The 15,634-nt window shown below is 40.9% G+C and overlaps 1 protein-coding gene across 3 annotated transcripts; it reads right to left on the bottom strand.

The window, feature by feature from the left end:
- Window positions 1-1,490: 1,490 nt before the first annotated feature.
- On the bottom strand, window positions 1,491-15,499 carry fbxw11b (F-box and WD repeat domain containing 11b). 3 transcript variants are annotated; one of them, XM_017489523.3, is made up of 13 exons: window positions 15,354-15,499; window positions 10,876-10,938; window positions 9,865-10,084; window positions 8,598-8,784; window positions 7,809-7,899; window positions 6,601-6,738; window positions 5,843-5,961; window positions 5,421-5,670; window positions 3,981-4,099; window positions 3,664-3,774; window positions 2,879-2,957; window positions 2,552-2,716; window positions 1,491-2,424 (listed from the first exon to the last, which is right to left on the bottom strand). In XM_017489523.3, exons 1-12 carry the CDS (start codon window positions 15,390-15,392, stop codon window positions 2,555-2,557), a joined length of 1,578 nt encoding a protein of 525 aa, XP_017345012.1. In that variant the 5' UTR covers window positions 15,393-15,499; the 3' UTR covers window positions 1,491-2,424; window positions 2,552-2,554. The 3 variants fall into 3 exon arrangements, with proteins under 3 accessions (XP_017345012.1, XP_053542643.1, XP_017345014.1); XM_053686668.1 differs by lacking the exon at window positions 15,354-15,499 and adding an exon at window positions 11,589-13,225; XM_017489525.2 differs by lacking the exon at window positions 15,354-15,499 and adding an exon at window positions 11,050-11,348.
- Window positions 15,500-15,634: the final 135 nt, after the last annotated feature.

Genomic DNA, 15,634 nt, shown 5'->3' with positions numbered 1-15,634 from the left:
TTAGAAATGAATTTAAAATGTCAGGTTGGAAGTCTTTCAGGCATATCGAGTTTTCATACACGGCGATCAAGATTAATCTATGCACGGTATGGAAACACAGCACAACTCACCTTACAGTATGGTCTTCCACCAATTTCTTAGGATAACGAAGTCTTCAAAGTACCAAATCCGGAAAAATATCTTACTGTAGCTTTAAGGGAGAAACCAATACGTGATAAAGATCAGATGAAACACATACAGGTGTACAAAAACAGATTTCCAAGACTTATATTAGATTATTCTTAAATTCAATTACACACAACAGTGGGAAAGGCTTTTTATTACAGGACTGGGTTTAATATGAGCCTGAAATTGTCTGAGAAACTGTCTCTCTCTCTCTCTCTACGGTTCGTTTCTCGCACCGCATTCCTGTCAGATCAGGCAGCATTTTCTGTCTAGGGTGTCTAGTTTGATTCTTCCTTTGAAACACTGATATTCTCATTTCATAACGATATTAACATAATTAGACATTGACGAGTCATGTTACACTGACATAACTGATTGCAGTTAATAAATAAAATACATACTTCCTTACACAGATTAAAGATGCATTACGTGTCATCGGATACAGCCTTAAACATTTAGCAAGTTTAAAGCTGGGGCTTTGTAATCGTTTACAAGTGTCTTTGTATCTGTAATAAGCATACAGATTTTATTTGGTTATAATTTTACCTCGTTAAACAGAAAACAAACAATGCGATTTGTATTAGCGCCAGACAAGGGATCGGACTCCTTTCCGAAGCTTTTCTGGCCCTGAAATTAGCTCCACCCCTACCCATGGCAAACCAAAGCACTGGTCCATTTTCATAAAAGGCAACTTGAGATGCATAATCTTTTTCCAGTACCTCCCGGATTTTGCGATGGCAGAAATGAACACAAAATCAAGCAAACTCTGCAATATTCCGAGGAGCTTGCGACGTCATCACACAGCAGATTCAGCCAAAGCTCTCCTCGATTCACGTGCGTAGAACATGAGTAAAGTGAAAAAGGTCTCATTTCCAACAAACATCACAAACAGCCAATTCAAGTAGTTTTCGAGGTTGGGGTGGGGGGGCAAGGAGAAAAAGCATAAAAAAAGCTATTGAAAATTTTGAAAAAACACGCAGCAATATCAAATATTTATGGCCGCAACAAGCAGAAAAAAAACTGTGGAATCCTGAACAGACTGATTTTCAGGTGAGGGTCTGGTCAGGCTGGTGGATGAACGATGTGGAAGACAGGGATTAGAAACGTTACAAGATATTAAAGCTTTAAAGCTAAAAAAAAATTGTTTCTAACCCCTGGTGGAAGAGTTGAGGATTGCAATTCAGGGTGCATAAGAGTGTGCTGAACATTGCAAACTGCTTTCATTTAAATTTACTTTAATACAATACTTAGGTATAGAGTATAGTTTTGGTAAAGTATCGCTCTCACACATGCACGCACACACCAAAAAATTAAAAATGCAAACATTGCCAGTTTGTTAACACTCCTTCACAGTCAAGTACTTTATTCTTATTAATAATAATAATAATGTTTTTTTTTTCCTTTAAAAAATCTTTTCAATATACAACACCATTTGAGACGAGACATTTCTGTTTACAACTAAACTGCGTTCAGTTAGGGGGTCATTCGGAACCTAGACGAGCAGACAGCGAAAGGGACCAAGACGGAAGAAGAGATAAGAGAGAGATAAAACTAGAGCTAGCGTAGGACGTGGAAGGGAACAGAGCGACAGACTCGGGGGGGGGTCTGAAAAGAAGAAAACTACAGGTATTAGTACGTCACCACAAAAGAAGCATAACAAAGCTGATCTCCCAATTTCCAAAAAAAGAAAGAAAGGAAAACAACAATAAAAAACAAAACAAAGCAAAACAATAAAGACAGAAACGAGGCATGACCATCTTTTACAGTCCCATCATTCATTCATGCAAACACAGTCCTCACGGAAGATTCACTTCCACTGTTTTCTTTTTTTCCCCCCAACCAAAAAAAATAAACAATAAAAAAAAAAAAGAGAAAAAAAAAATATCAAGAGATAAATAGTCCTTGGGCCCGGAGGCGGGGCTAGGCCTGCTGTAAAGGCGGAGCTGTGAACTCGTTCTCAGTGGTGTCCCCCTCTCTCCATCTTCTCTTCCCCCTACTCAGCGGAGAGGGTTGCTCGGTGTGCATTTGCACGTGTGTGTGTTCAAGAAGGGCTCAGAATTTAACTAAAAAAAAAATAAAATTAAAAAAAAAGGAGAGGAGAAGACTAAAAGAGAGAGAGGACGGTGGGGTGAGGGGAGGAGGACAGGGGGGTGGCGTTCCTCGACCTCTGATCCTGGCACACTTAACCACAGAGACTCGGTCATCAGGACAGTCCCCGCGCGCACACACTCACACACTCCGCACGCTTCCTGGGCCGCCCTGTTCAAACACAAACACACACACACACACACACACACACACATTTAAGTATAATGCAGTAGAACAGGAGTCTATTCATCTCTATTAGTATCAGACAGCTGAGGGCACAACGTGTGTGTTTCATTACCTGCTATCTGGATATGTACGTATACGTGCGTGATGGCGACCGCCCTTCCATTTGTCCGTTAGCAGACACGTTCAAGAAATCCCAGATGAGGATGGTGTCGTCATGGGAACTGCTGATGATCTGGAACTCGTCAAACTGCAGCCGGAACACACGGCCCGAGTGCTCCTTCAAACACACACACACACACACTTATCCATCTTAGTTCAAGTAGCTGTCTCTGCTCTGCACTTTGATGAGGACATATAGGTCACGGATGAGATAAAAATAAAAATAAATAAAGCAGCATGAGTGTATGAGTGTGTAAGTGTGTGTCCTGAGGTGACTCACCACCAGTGTTCGCAGACACAGAGTGCTGGCTGGAGCTCGTGGATCCAATGCAGCCTGCAGATCCCATACTTTAATTTTTCTGCACAAAAATCACACACACAAATCTCAGCACCACGTACACGGGCGTTTCTGGCAATATTGGAAAAAAATATTCAGCGACATTTCATTTACTTTCCGTGCAAACGATTCGAAAACTTATCTGACGTTCGCTCCTTCTCGTCGCTGCAGCTTCGACCCTAACGAGCACCAGGCACACGTATTGCGTTCTCATCACCGTTCGTTTATTCCATTTAAATCTAACCCGTCTAAATTAACTTGACAGCTGTTGCTCATGCCTTGCTTTTGCAGAACCTGTCTCTTGAAACGTGCTAGCAATTTACCTGAGCTTCACCACAAGTCGACGGCGAACAAATTTAAAGTGTAAATCATGTCCAGTTGTTCAATGATGTCACGCAGACGTGCACCCTGAACACAGGGAGAGTCATTGCACCGTATAAACAAACCAAAACTTAGTGGAGCCCAAGGCTTCAACGTTATAGTATGGAGGCGGCCATCTTGGAGAACAGGACTCGTAATAAATATTTTCGTCGATGTATTTCAAGGGAGCGTTTAGCTATTAAAGAGCCAAATGAATAGGAGTTAAAATGTGTGTTCAGAACGGATCTCCTCTCTTTCTTGAAAAATAATAATAAAAATATATATTATATATATAAAAAATAAAAAGTCATACTGAACGCCTAGTTGTCATAATAATCAGGATGCATCGTTCTCTGGGCGGTTCTTACCCGTCATAGGCGCCGCTGACGATCCGCTTGTTGTCGAAGCGAATGCAGCGCACTAGCTCCTCGTGCCCTTCCAAAACCCGCAAACAGGCGCCACACTCGATATCCCATAGCCTGAAGACATAAATAAATAAATAAATAAATAAACAGAGAGAAGGATGAATATTAAATTCACTCCTGAGCAAGCACAGCCGGTGCATTTCTACCGAACATGATTTCATTACACACAAATTGACAGGGAGAGATGGACAGCCAGATTAAACACTGAACATTAAACATAAGTCATTTATTTATTTACACACACACACACACACACACACCTGATGGTGTTGTCCGAAGAGCCACTAACCACGAGCCGGTCTCTGTACTGTAGGCAGGCGATTCCTCGCTTGTGGCCATTCAGAGTGCGTACAAACTCACAGGTACTTGTGCTCCACACCTACAGAGGCAGCAAGTTCAACTTTAACCCACTGATCACCTCATCTCATTGAGCCTCATTATTAATTCTTAAAATGCTGGACCATGCAACACACACACACACACACACACACACACACACACACACACACACACACACACACAGCCCTGCCTTATTATTTGCGGAATGTTTTCAGAGGATGGAATCACTATGTTTTTCTTCCTCCCCCCTCCCCCCTATGCAGGACGATTTGGCGGCTTTCCCAGGGCCGAGCGTTCCTGGAATCCCGACTGGCTGAAAAATCCAGAGTCTGGGAGACACGGGCAGGGAGACGGAGCGCGATTCCAGCCGAGGTGAACCGATACGCCGCAGTCTGGCAGAACTCAACTCTAGAGAGTCTCTGCGGACTCAGGATCATAAATTCAGCTGCTCTACCGTGCCCTCTGCTGGACGTGAAGCATAATGGAAAAAGGCTGCTGCCTGTTATCCATCAACAGTGCAGCCTTGCTCTTCGGTTCTTTTACAAACAAACGCAAAAAAGCAGCCTTAAAAATAAAAATATGGATTTGTTTTAAAGACATGAACAGTTTCACAATGGTGTACTAGACTTAACAGTGATGAGAGACAGTGCATCTAATAAACACACTTGCATCTCTATGACTAGGGTTTAATATTTGAAGTCCTCATGAAATGTCTTGGGAGGCACGATTCGATTCTGTATGTTGAAGTATTTCCTTTTGAAACAGGAAGTCAGCATGGTGGCATGTAGGAATGATCCACTTATTTACACAACAGCATTCGGTATACACCCCGCCCACGCAACAGATTAGTGAAGGAGAAGAGAATTTTTTTTGTAAAAATAGTCTCGTACTAAAAGGGCAGGAAGGAAAAAAAATGTGAAAGAGCAATTTGTCATTTCTGGGGCACTTTAAAACTTTATCAAGGGCTTCTCTGTCATTTCTTGTAAAGGAGGCATGGCCTCTGTATCAGTGCCAGTGAAGAAGGTGTGGCTTCTATGCAAGTCAGTTCCTGTAAAGAAGGCATGGTCTCTCTACCAGTCCAGGGGAAGGAGGTGTGGCTTCTGTGCATTTCAGCCTCTTTTACTGGAACTTTTTTTTCTTTTGGCGTGTTACTTTCCCAAATCATGGCTCTAAATCATATATTTTTATTTTTTTTATTTTTAATTATTTATTTTTTAAATATATTTAGCAGATGGCACCATTGATGATGAATTTCTCCTCTAATACAAAAAAACACATTGACTTCTTATTAACAGCTTAAATGCTGATCAAGTTCCTTCCATCCCATAGATTTAGATTAAAGAAGTGCTCACGGCGCTCACCTTGATGGTGCGGTCTCCAGAGGCAGAGACGATGTACTTGTCATCAAAGTCGACCACGTTGACGGCGGCCCTGTGACCGACGAGCACGCGGCGCAGGCTGATATCGGTGGGCGAGGCCATGTCCCACACGGCGATGGAGCGGTCTTTGGAGCAGGTCACCATCAGGCCGTTGCAGAAGCGCAAGTGCAACACGGCCTCATTGTGGTGGATCAGCGTGTTCAGCACCTCGCCCGAGTTCACGTCCCACACCCTGTGGGCAAGAGAGTCGGGGAGAGGCAAAGTCAGCACCGCTCGTGTAGCTCGAACTACGCCACAGTTGGGCATGAAGGTGAAAAAAGTGGACAGAAGTGAAACAGACAGAGGAGTAGAAGAAACAAAAGGATGGGTTACCACGGGAGAGAGAGAGATAAAACGAAACAAACCTGACAGTGGAGTCTGAGGAGCCGGTAACGATGACTCGCTCGTCGTACTGCAGACACAGCACTGACCCTGTGTGTCCTGTCAGAATCTTCAAACACTCCAAAGACTGCTTATCCCAAATCTGAACACACACACATTTTAACTCAACAATTCATCCAAATCAACATTTTTCCTTGGTTAAAATCAATCTACAGCTGTACCTACCCGCACTTGAGATATACACAGATATCAACACACCCAACATCTATCCAACACTACTTCGCTAACGAAAACAACTCAGACATTATCAAATCAGCTTAGACCCTTTTTACAGTCACTGTTTTGTAGCTGAACACAATGCTAGACCAATTCATTAAATAGCATTAACCAGCTAACAAATGCAAATAATCCCGAATGCAACAAACTAGCCAGCTTTATTACCTAGATATGTTTTTTTCATTTGGTGGTTGGATTTGAAGCTCGCTACTTTTTCATGATAATGGTTGCCGTTACTAGATATTAGGGCAGATCAATGCCGTGTTTAGGAAAAAACAAATAAACAAACAAACAAACACCCCCTCAACTAGGAATTTCGACTCGGGAACTCAGGACGGACTCCTTATCTCAGAGTTCAGCAAGTGAAGCCAAATCAACATGGCTGCACACAGCATCGGCAGTAAACAAAGTAGCGGAGACCGGTTCCCAGTGGTAACCCTGATTCCTGATGGGACTATTATTATCATCATCATCATTACTATTAGTGTATTATTGTGTTACGTGCCTTGATGGAGTTGTCTCGGAGGCCGCTGATGATCTTGTCGTCGTCGTACTGGAGGCAGTAGACTCCTTTACTGTTCTCAGACCGGCACTGGATCCTCTGAAGGTTGTGTCGTCCACAGCGCCAGTTCGCCTCGATGGTCTGGACACAGGAAATTATTCATTAATTAGTAAAACGTCGCTGTAATTATTTTTAATCATTTTATAACAGCAAGTGTTTGGGAGAAATCTCTCAGATTTTCTTCATTTGTTTTAGTAAACGTAACTGAATCTGACATTTTATTTTTAAGGCTTATTTATACTTCTGCGCACACACGTCGTGAGAAAGAAAAATGGAAAACGGATTAACGCGCACACAGGAAGTGGTTATTTATTTCCGTTCTTACCCGCCCGCTAGGTTTTCTAATGGACTCAACTAGGCTCAAATACTCACCGAACAAATAAACAAATTAGTCATTTAAACACGTAAGAGATGTGCTTGTAATAATATTTGCCTGGTGAAAAAAGGCGCTCAGGTTGAATAAGAAAAACTATGGCAAACAAATAAAAGACTAATAAATAAAAAGGTAAATAAAATTTTAAAAACCTGAATTAAATAAATGAATAAAAATTACTGTGTTATATATTTATTGATGACTTTCTTTATGAGTTTAATTTTCTTTGTTTAGTGATTTTAGCTTAATTATTAATTAATTCATACTTTTAAATGTTGTTTATTACAGCTTTTTTAAATTTCATTCAAATATATTTATTTAGCTGTTTATTGTTTAGTCATTCATTTAAATGTACTGTTTATTACAATTTTTTTATTTATTTCATTTAACTTTTACTGTTTTTTTTTTTAATTAATGCATGAATATTAATAAATAAACAATCTACAAATAAAATCAAATGGATAAATAACGTCTAAATGAGCGCACGAATGAAGAAGTAAACGGAAATCGACAAAATAAATAAGTTCAATGAAATAAATAAGCAAAACTGTAATAAATATCTAGCAGCTAAATGAATGAATGAAGGAAACAAATAAACAAAAATCACCAAAATAAATCATTTAAACAAACAGCATTTGAAGTTATGGATGAATGAATGAAGGGACGAACGAATACTTAAGCATGCTATTTAATTAATTAAGTAATTAATTAACAAGAAATTCATCAGACACCGCACTACTCAAGCTGACTAACATGGCGGTCCTGGTCCTGCGCTCACCTCGATGTCCTGAATGATTTTGGGGTATAGAGATCGGTAGTAGGAGTTTGGCGGAACTTCTGTAGTGCGGTTCTTGAATAAGTACTTCTCCCTGTAAGAGAGAAACACGGTCACTTTATCGGTAACGCGTCCCCTGAGTCGAGAAACAGTCACAAACAACTACGTCAACGTGCCGACTTCTCAGGCGAAACTGCGGCTGAAAGTGAAAACCACAACAGACGCGTTTACGTGGAAAAAAAAAAAAAAAAAAAAAAAAAAAAAAAAAAAAAAAAACACCTGACTAAAAGCTGCAGATCGGAAAGTAGAGCTCATCTGTTCTCAGAAAATTTTTTAAAAGGCATCTTTTTAAGCCAAGCTTAAAATTAATTAATGATACAGTTACTATAATAAATGTAATCATTTCATGCATTTAAAAACAATCCATATTCTATGGAAATTTTTTTTTTTTTTTTAAATGCACTTAATATATAGATACACGTATAACTGATACCTTGATACCCCTGTATCGCAAACAGCCTCGACAGCAACAGAAATCAGCTTTTTTTTTGGTTGTGGTTAAATTGCAGTAATTTGGAGGTGCTTAGCATTTTCATTTCACTACATCTGCACTAAAATTAATTAAAAAACGGCCATAAATTGACTGTACGCAATGCACATGATGCACGGGTGAGCGTCTCGTTTTGTTTGCACGCTACACTAAAGGCTGCTTTAACCCGAGTGAATCTTATCGTACGTGACGTTTGGAGATGTGTGGAGTGAAGTAGAACGTGCGTCGCCGTGACGCCTCACCACTGGTGTCTCTCGGAGAGGCCTTTCCAGAGCGGGTCGGTTCGCACCATGCGCTCGATCAACTTCTTCCACAGCATTCCCTCCGAAATGACGCGCTGCCACTCCTTACACACCAGCTCGGCCGAACACAGCGAGCGCGCGTCCAGGAACGACAGGATGTTCTCCGCTATGTGGTCCAGACCCTGAGCTGCATCACACACGCACAGAGAGAAGAAACACAGGTATGAAAACCAGGGTTGGTTTAACTTCAGCCACACGTTCACTTAGAGCACCTTTACACCTATAAAAGCTTAGTTACACTTGCTTTTAACTACTTGTACACGTACACATGATGGCTGCCACACGTATCCAGTGAACAACTGGAGCGTCGCTTCAGAAATTAACCGGTGCAACACCACAGTAAATAGCGGGATCAGTACAGCACCATGTGACACCGCGCCCTCAGGTATCATTGCGTCTCAAACGCCTAGTCGTTACCGAGTACTAACTGACTTTTCCTATTACAGCTAGCGTGTGAGGTTTAGAAACCGCTCGTGCCTCTGTCAAACCTACTGAATGTCTATTTTTGAGTAGGAGTCTTCTAGATCTTCTGGAGACTTCTACAGGAATGTACAGGGTTACATTATCGGCATGGCTCTTGAAAGCAATCACGCCGACGGCGGGACATTTTAAGAGCCACAGAGCCGTGTACGAAACCGCTGAACGTTTAGTCGACGTTGCTTGGAATTCTCTAGATGTATGCGAGATACGAAGGTGAGTGTGTAAACAACGGCAGTTCGATGTCTACAGAAATGCATTTATTTTTGCTTTTATATACATTCTAAAAAAAAAACTGTACATTTAACACTTTTGTCAAAATTCCTATAAAACTAGGTGATAATATTACTACTACTACTACTAATAACGATATCCAAATTACCTCACAAAAGCGCATTGTGATATGATTATCTGGTCATATCACATAGGCTGTGTAATCTGAGGGCAGGATTTTAATCACTGGAAAAGTACGAACAAGTTTTAGCTTTTAGAAGTTCTGCTAAATGTGTATGTGCGTGTGCACACCTTTACACAGTTCAATGGCCGACGGTAGTAACAGAACGAAGAGAAGTGAAACCCACACTCGATACAGCCAAAATCTAAATTCTCCTCAAAATTATTTTCTTTTTTTTCCCCCCCTTCACAGCTGTACACATATGTGGTCAAAATCTTACTAGAATAAAATCCATATACAAAGTGCATCAAATGCCCGTGTGTGCGCGTTGTATACCAGGCAGCGCCGTGATGAAGTCCCTCTGGAGCATGGGTTTGAGGTAGGAGTTGATGTGGCCGTGCTGATAATGACACATGCGTGATATCAGATGCTCCACAAACTCCACCTGGTCGGCCTCGGACCAGTGGTCAAACAGCTGGATGCACACGTCCTTCTCCTTCTCGTAGTTGCCCTCCGACGGCCGCTTCCTCGAGCCCGGTAGGGGTCCGTTAGTGATCTGAAAACAGGGCGTGGTTCATTTCACAGAGATTTTGAATCCTGGTTCGATATGACTCCTGGTTACACCGAGTAGTTCTATTTTTTTCTCATTACTCTGATATTACAAGTTCTCCGACCTGCATGACTCCTATATTCATTATCTATCCCACAGGGCATGTAAAGCACGCTAACGTGATGCCTGGTCACGTGTAACTGCCTAGCCTAAAAAAGGATTTCTAAAATAAATGCAAGAACGCACAGTGAGCTAGTTAGTTAGCTACATAACGTCTCATCATCGCTGCTATAACATACATAAATAATCAAATACGTGTGCGTCATATGTTTTGCAAAGAATCTAGAAAGACAGCTGTGAGAACTGTAGCGTGAAAGAACAGCGGTATACTGAAGCGCTTTACTAGCCGGTTCATTAACTCACCCGAACATATCCTATACACATACGAGATTAATCAGACATTTACATACAAGATTACGACATGCTAGACAAAAATGACGTGGAGGTACCCGAGTATGAACTCAAGTAGGTAGAACGGTGAGTCACGTATGCAAATACACTCTTTCTGCAAAGACAACAAATGACTAAAGCATAAAGAATCCACTATATTACAGTAATGTACTCATTGTAACATTATTATTTAAATTATTTCTAGGACAAAAGGTCATCCAACATAAGTAGTAATCGCGACAGGCCTAGTAACAGTAACGTCAGGGTACATCATGTCACGCAATTTATACTTCCATAACTCCAGCTTATTCATCTTTACAGTTAGACAGATAAGAGCTCAGCCTCACCTTAAATACTGTGGTGGTCTTTGGGGAAATCTCTCCAGTATGGGAGTCCATAACTGAGGTGTTCTGGAGGAAAATACACATACATATATCTATGTATACATAAAAAACAAAACAAAAAGCATCATAACATTTTATTTGACTTAAAAATCTCAAAGTAAATGAGTCATCCCCTGCCTTGCTGTAGAACGCCACAGCGCTGTTGATTTCTGGATTCAGATTGGTCAGAAGGCGTTGATTTGTTTTTCTAACAGCAGCTCCGACTGTAGCCGGGTTTAGATCGATGCGCTCGTTTATATTTACGCCAACACGTTATCGTTTCTAAGGCAGCGCCTCGTTCCTTCGCCCGAAAAGGAGGTACGCGCCACATAAACAGATTTAAAAACACCTGTAAGGAGATGTTTACTGAAGGAGTCTCCGGTGTCAGATTTGTATGAGTCAAAGTTAAAGAAGCGACTTCAGGGGTTTTTTTTTTTAAATTGTCTTATTAACTTGAAGAGAGGAGAAAAAAAAAAAAAAAAAAAAAAAAAAAAAACACAAAACAACGAGAGAGGCTGGTGAGGAAACGGTGTTTAAATTAGAGCTGCTATAACGTCATTGAGAACAGGAACTAACTTGGCTCATGAACATTAAATGTTAACTAGAATCGAAAAAAAAAAAAAAAAAAAAAGTTCTTTGACAAACAACGCACGACCTCGAGTGTTTTTATTCCTTACCTCGTGCTACGTTTGTTATCGCTACTCACAATGACACGGCGAGCTCGTTTTGCCCTCATGCCACTTTTAGGTGTGGAAGGTGGAAGTAGTGGGCGGAGCCTACAGCTACACACACAGGACGGAGAAAGCAAAAAGGTTGTCCGTCTCCGTGCCACATGGCAGGCCACAGCACAGTCAGAACTTGATTCCAGTGGTTTTTTTTTGTTTTTGGTTTTCTGTTTTTCGTTGGAGACAGCAGCTGAAAAAGCACAATGCTGACCAAAACATGAGCCGTATTTTCCCGTCTGCGTGTATTAGACAGCGCACTAGCCATTTCAACTTTCCATTCAGTCATGCAGTGACAACCTTCCTCTTTTTTTTCCAAGCCATAACAATGAGTAAAAGCGATGATCCCGGTGGCAGACCCTTCCTTTTGTTATTCATTCTGTGTGTATGTGTCTATATATATTTCACAATCAACATTCATCTGCTCTGATTACAGTATCATTCGACCCCCCCTGCTAAACACTGAGATGCTGCAGCGGCACTTTAATCCTTTAGCAGTCCGCTCAAACAGATCAGCTTCCGTAGCTTCACCATTCGTGCTGCCATCGCTCGTCTTCCCTTAACCAGCCGAGCCTCTGCCGTAACTCGTATGTTTCACACAGCCACGGTGCATTCTGGGACTTCGAGTCTAGAGTCGGACCATCGCCTATACTACCTCTGCGTTGGATTTCTTATTAAAATGACATCACAGATATTACTACAGAAACACAGTCGAGCTCATTAAATCCTCAGCTTGTCAGCTACTTGACAATCTAGTAGTACATTCAACGTCTCAGATTGCTCTTTTTTATTTTTTTACACTAAAGACAAAACTCAACACATCACTAATCCAATCTGATGTCCACGCCCGCTTCATCCTTCACACTGAGATTCAGAAAGCGTACACCTACACACAAACGCATCTTCGGTTCTGCCTGTCGAGACGAACCTAACGACGGCCACTCCGGAGCATACTGCTGTAGCCATGGCAACAGGAAGCAAAACCCCACTGACGGCAGAGATGCTCCGCGTTGTAACACGCCGGCATTGCAGCACGGACGACGTGGCATGAAAGCGCCGAGCGCGTGCCGGATATTAGAAAGACGTGGACAGAGATGTACAGATACGACCCTAAAGACACGGTACTACGTGAACAGACGGATGTTTTATACATGCTGATTAACACGTGAAGCCGCAAGTGAGAGGTTCGAAAACAGATCGATCGGTGATTCGTTACAAACGCAGGTCCGAAAGCACGCGTGTAATAACTCCCGTTTGATCTAGACGATAAACGTGTGGAGAAAAAACACTCGATAAACAGCCGTAAATGATGAAAAGCCTGTTTCATACGGGCTGGTGTTACACGTTGATATTCTGACTAAGAAAACATGAACGTTTCTCAGCACGGAAACGTATTATTATTTTTTTATGAAAACGCAACGGTACACGTGGTCATTCCGCAGAACGGCATCTAAAACCCGAGAACCTAAGAGTCTGACGATTTAATCAAGACGTTGGATAGTTACGTGCCGGAGAAAAAAACGGGCACGAGTGTAAACAATTCAGCTTGTAATTGGATAGTGGCTGTCAAAATGTCCGCTCCTGTGCCATCAGATCATCATAAAAAACCTGTACAGGGGACAGAGGACAAAGGTTTCAAATGTTTAAACAACCGAAAAAAAAGCGAGAAATATATCCAACAGAACAGAAGTGAGCGAATGAGGCGACGAAGAGACGACGGCGAGGGTCGGGGTTTAGTGACGTTTACATCAGATAAACGACGCAGGACAAATCAATCAAGCTGAGATCTGTTTCATTTCCCATCGTGACCTCATAAACTCGTTACAGTTTCGCAGTAATGGTTTTTTTTTTTTTTCCTCCTCATCAGTAGGTCAGGGTTTTAAACTAAATGAAGCCTTACGGTTGAATTGAAACGAAATGAGCTCGGAATGAGATTTGAATTTCTTTCCCAGACTTTAAAACTTTATTTCTCATTGAGAAAACAACCAAAGGAGATTTTTTTAAATTTTATTTATCAGTTTGAGGAAAGTGTTTCTAGTAAAAATAAAGTCATAAAGTCATGTAAAAAAAGGTCAAAATTTTAATCATGTGAAGGGTTTCCAGGGGCCAACCTACATAAACTTTACGTCCACATATAATCTTTTAAGTCCATCAATAATCTTTAATAAAGACTCAAATGAATCCTTGTAGACCCCCCCCCCAAAAAAAAACCATTTATATCACAATTCTGATAAAATGATTATATTTCAAACAGACATCAACATTCAGATAGATTTATCTGATAAAGCCAAATCATATGACATAAAAGTATTTCACAACTTAAAACTGAATAAACCGTTTATTTTAATACATCATTACATGTTAGTCATCATATCAGGATATCGAGACAAAAAGAGAGCTAGCTAACACAACTAGCAACGCGACCGGTTTGCTGTAAACTACAACGTTTCGACCCACACAGACGGTGTACAAACACATTTAATTTTGAATTAAACAACTGATTAAACGATTTTTAAAAGAATGATACATCAGTGGCGGATGCCATTACGTTAACATCGACGTGCTAGCTTTGCTTCCCGTTGCTACGCTATGCTATGCTAACTTCCGTCTACGCAGTTAGCAAGCCAGGCTAGCACCTAGCTAGCAACAGCAACCGTGGAGACAAGCAACAAATGACGGATTAATTTATGACTAGGGCTGCGAGTTGTGCTTCACAACATTACTGCGAACATAAAACGTGTTTATAAGACACACATCTGTTCGGCGTGTCTGAAAAAAATCCGAAGAGAGGATGTAACTAATAATGGCGCAGTGAAACGTAGCTAGCTTAGCTGAGTCAACGGTGAATGCAAGGGCTGAATCCCAAATGGCCCCGTATTCCCTTTAATCGCGCGCTCCAAACAGAATTAATCGCGGCGGTCTACTACACCCTATCTAGTGCACTAGATTTGAAATATTGATGTATTTGTGATTCAGCCTTCATCTTTCACTCACGACAAACGTCGCTGCAGTTTTTTTTTCCTCTCTCCTCCCCCGTACCGTACTGCTTGGGCTATAAATGTAATATCTGTATATTTTACATCCATTTCTTACTTCATTTTGATAAACGTAACAAGATAAGTGATTGTTTTATACACATTTTCAAGTGCTGTAATGAAAAAAATAAAGTTATAAATTATATTCCTAAAACCAGGCTATGAAAGCGCAGGGCCTTGCCTAGCTAAACTGATCTAGATTGATAGATAAATAAATAAATAAGTAAAACAAACCTATATTAGTTCAGTCAACGTATCCAAACAACACGTTCTCTAACAGCGCATAATGAGCATAATTTATTTGAAAAGAGTATTGACTATATATATATTTATTTATAAACACACACACTAATACTCCTTAAACGTAACCCGTTTAAAACATTGTACTGTACCAACCTTACATTTCAGTTCACTAACACGTAGATAAACCGTTATATGTGTAATTTTAACGGTCAATTTGTTCCAAAATTTATATTTATCTCATATTACAATGTTAAAAGTGCCCTAGAGTTGGTGCTAACGCGGTTAGCCGGCCATTTGTCCTATTTCTCCCTGTCCATCTTTTCATACACCCTTAACCGCACTTCCCTTTCTTAAAACAAGCTCTATTATTGCTTCTGTCATTACGAATATAAATATAAATTTATCTATCTGGTGTTTTTGGTTTTTTTTTTGTTAAACTTACCATGAGCTCTAACGTTTTGTCCTCCATGTCCGGCTCCATATTGTTGTGCCCCCGCGCGCCGCAAAAAAATAAAACATCAAAAAAAAAAAAGAGAGAGAGAGAAAAAATTGGAAACCCAGCCCTGTGTCGGGGGCGCGCACAGCCAATACGTCATAGCCTGAGAGGAGAAACCGGAAGGGAGGGGGGAGGACTGAGGTGGAGGAGGGAGGGGAGATGAATAAAATTTAAATATATTAAAATCCAAGCACTGTATTAGCCCTCGACTCACTAAAAAGGCGGGT

The sequence above is a fragment of the Ictalurus punctatus genome, chromosome 16 (genome assembly GCF_001660625.3).
Source record: "Ictalurus punctatus breed USDA103 chromosome 16, Coco_2.0, whole genome shotgun sequence".
In the NCBI taxonomy this organism is placed as follows: Eukaryota; Metazoa; Chordata; class Actinopteri; order Siluriformes; family Ictaluridae; genus Ictalurus; species Ictalurus punctatus.
This window is presented reverse-complemented; position numbering and strand designations above follow the sequence as displayed.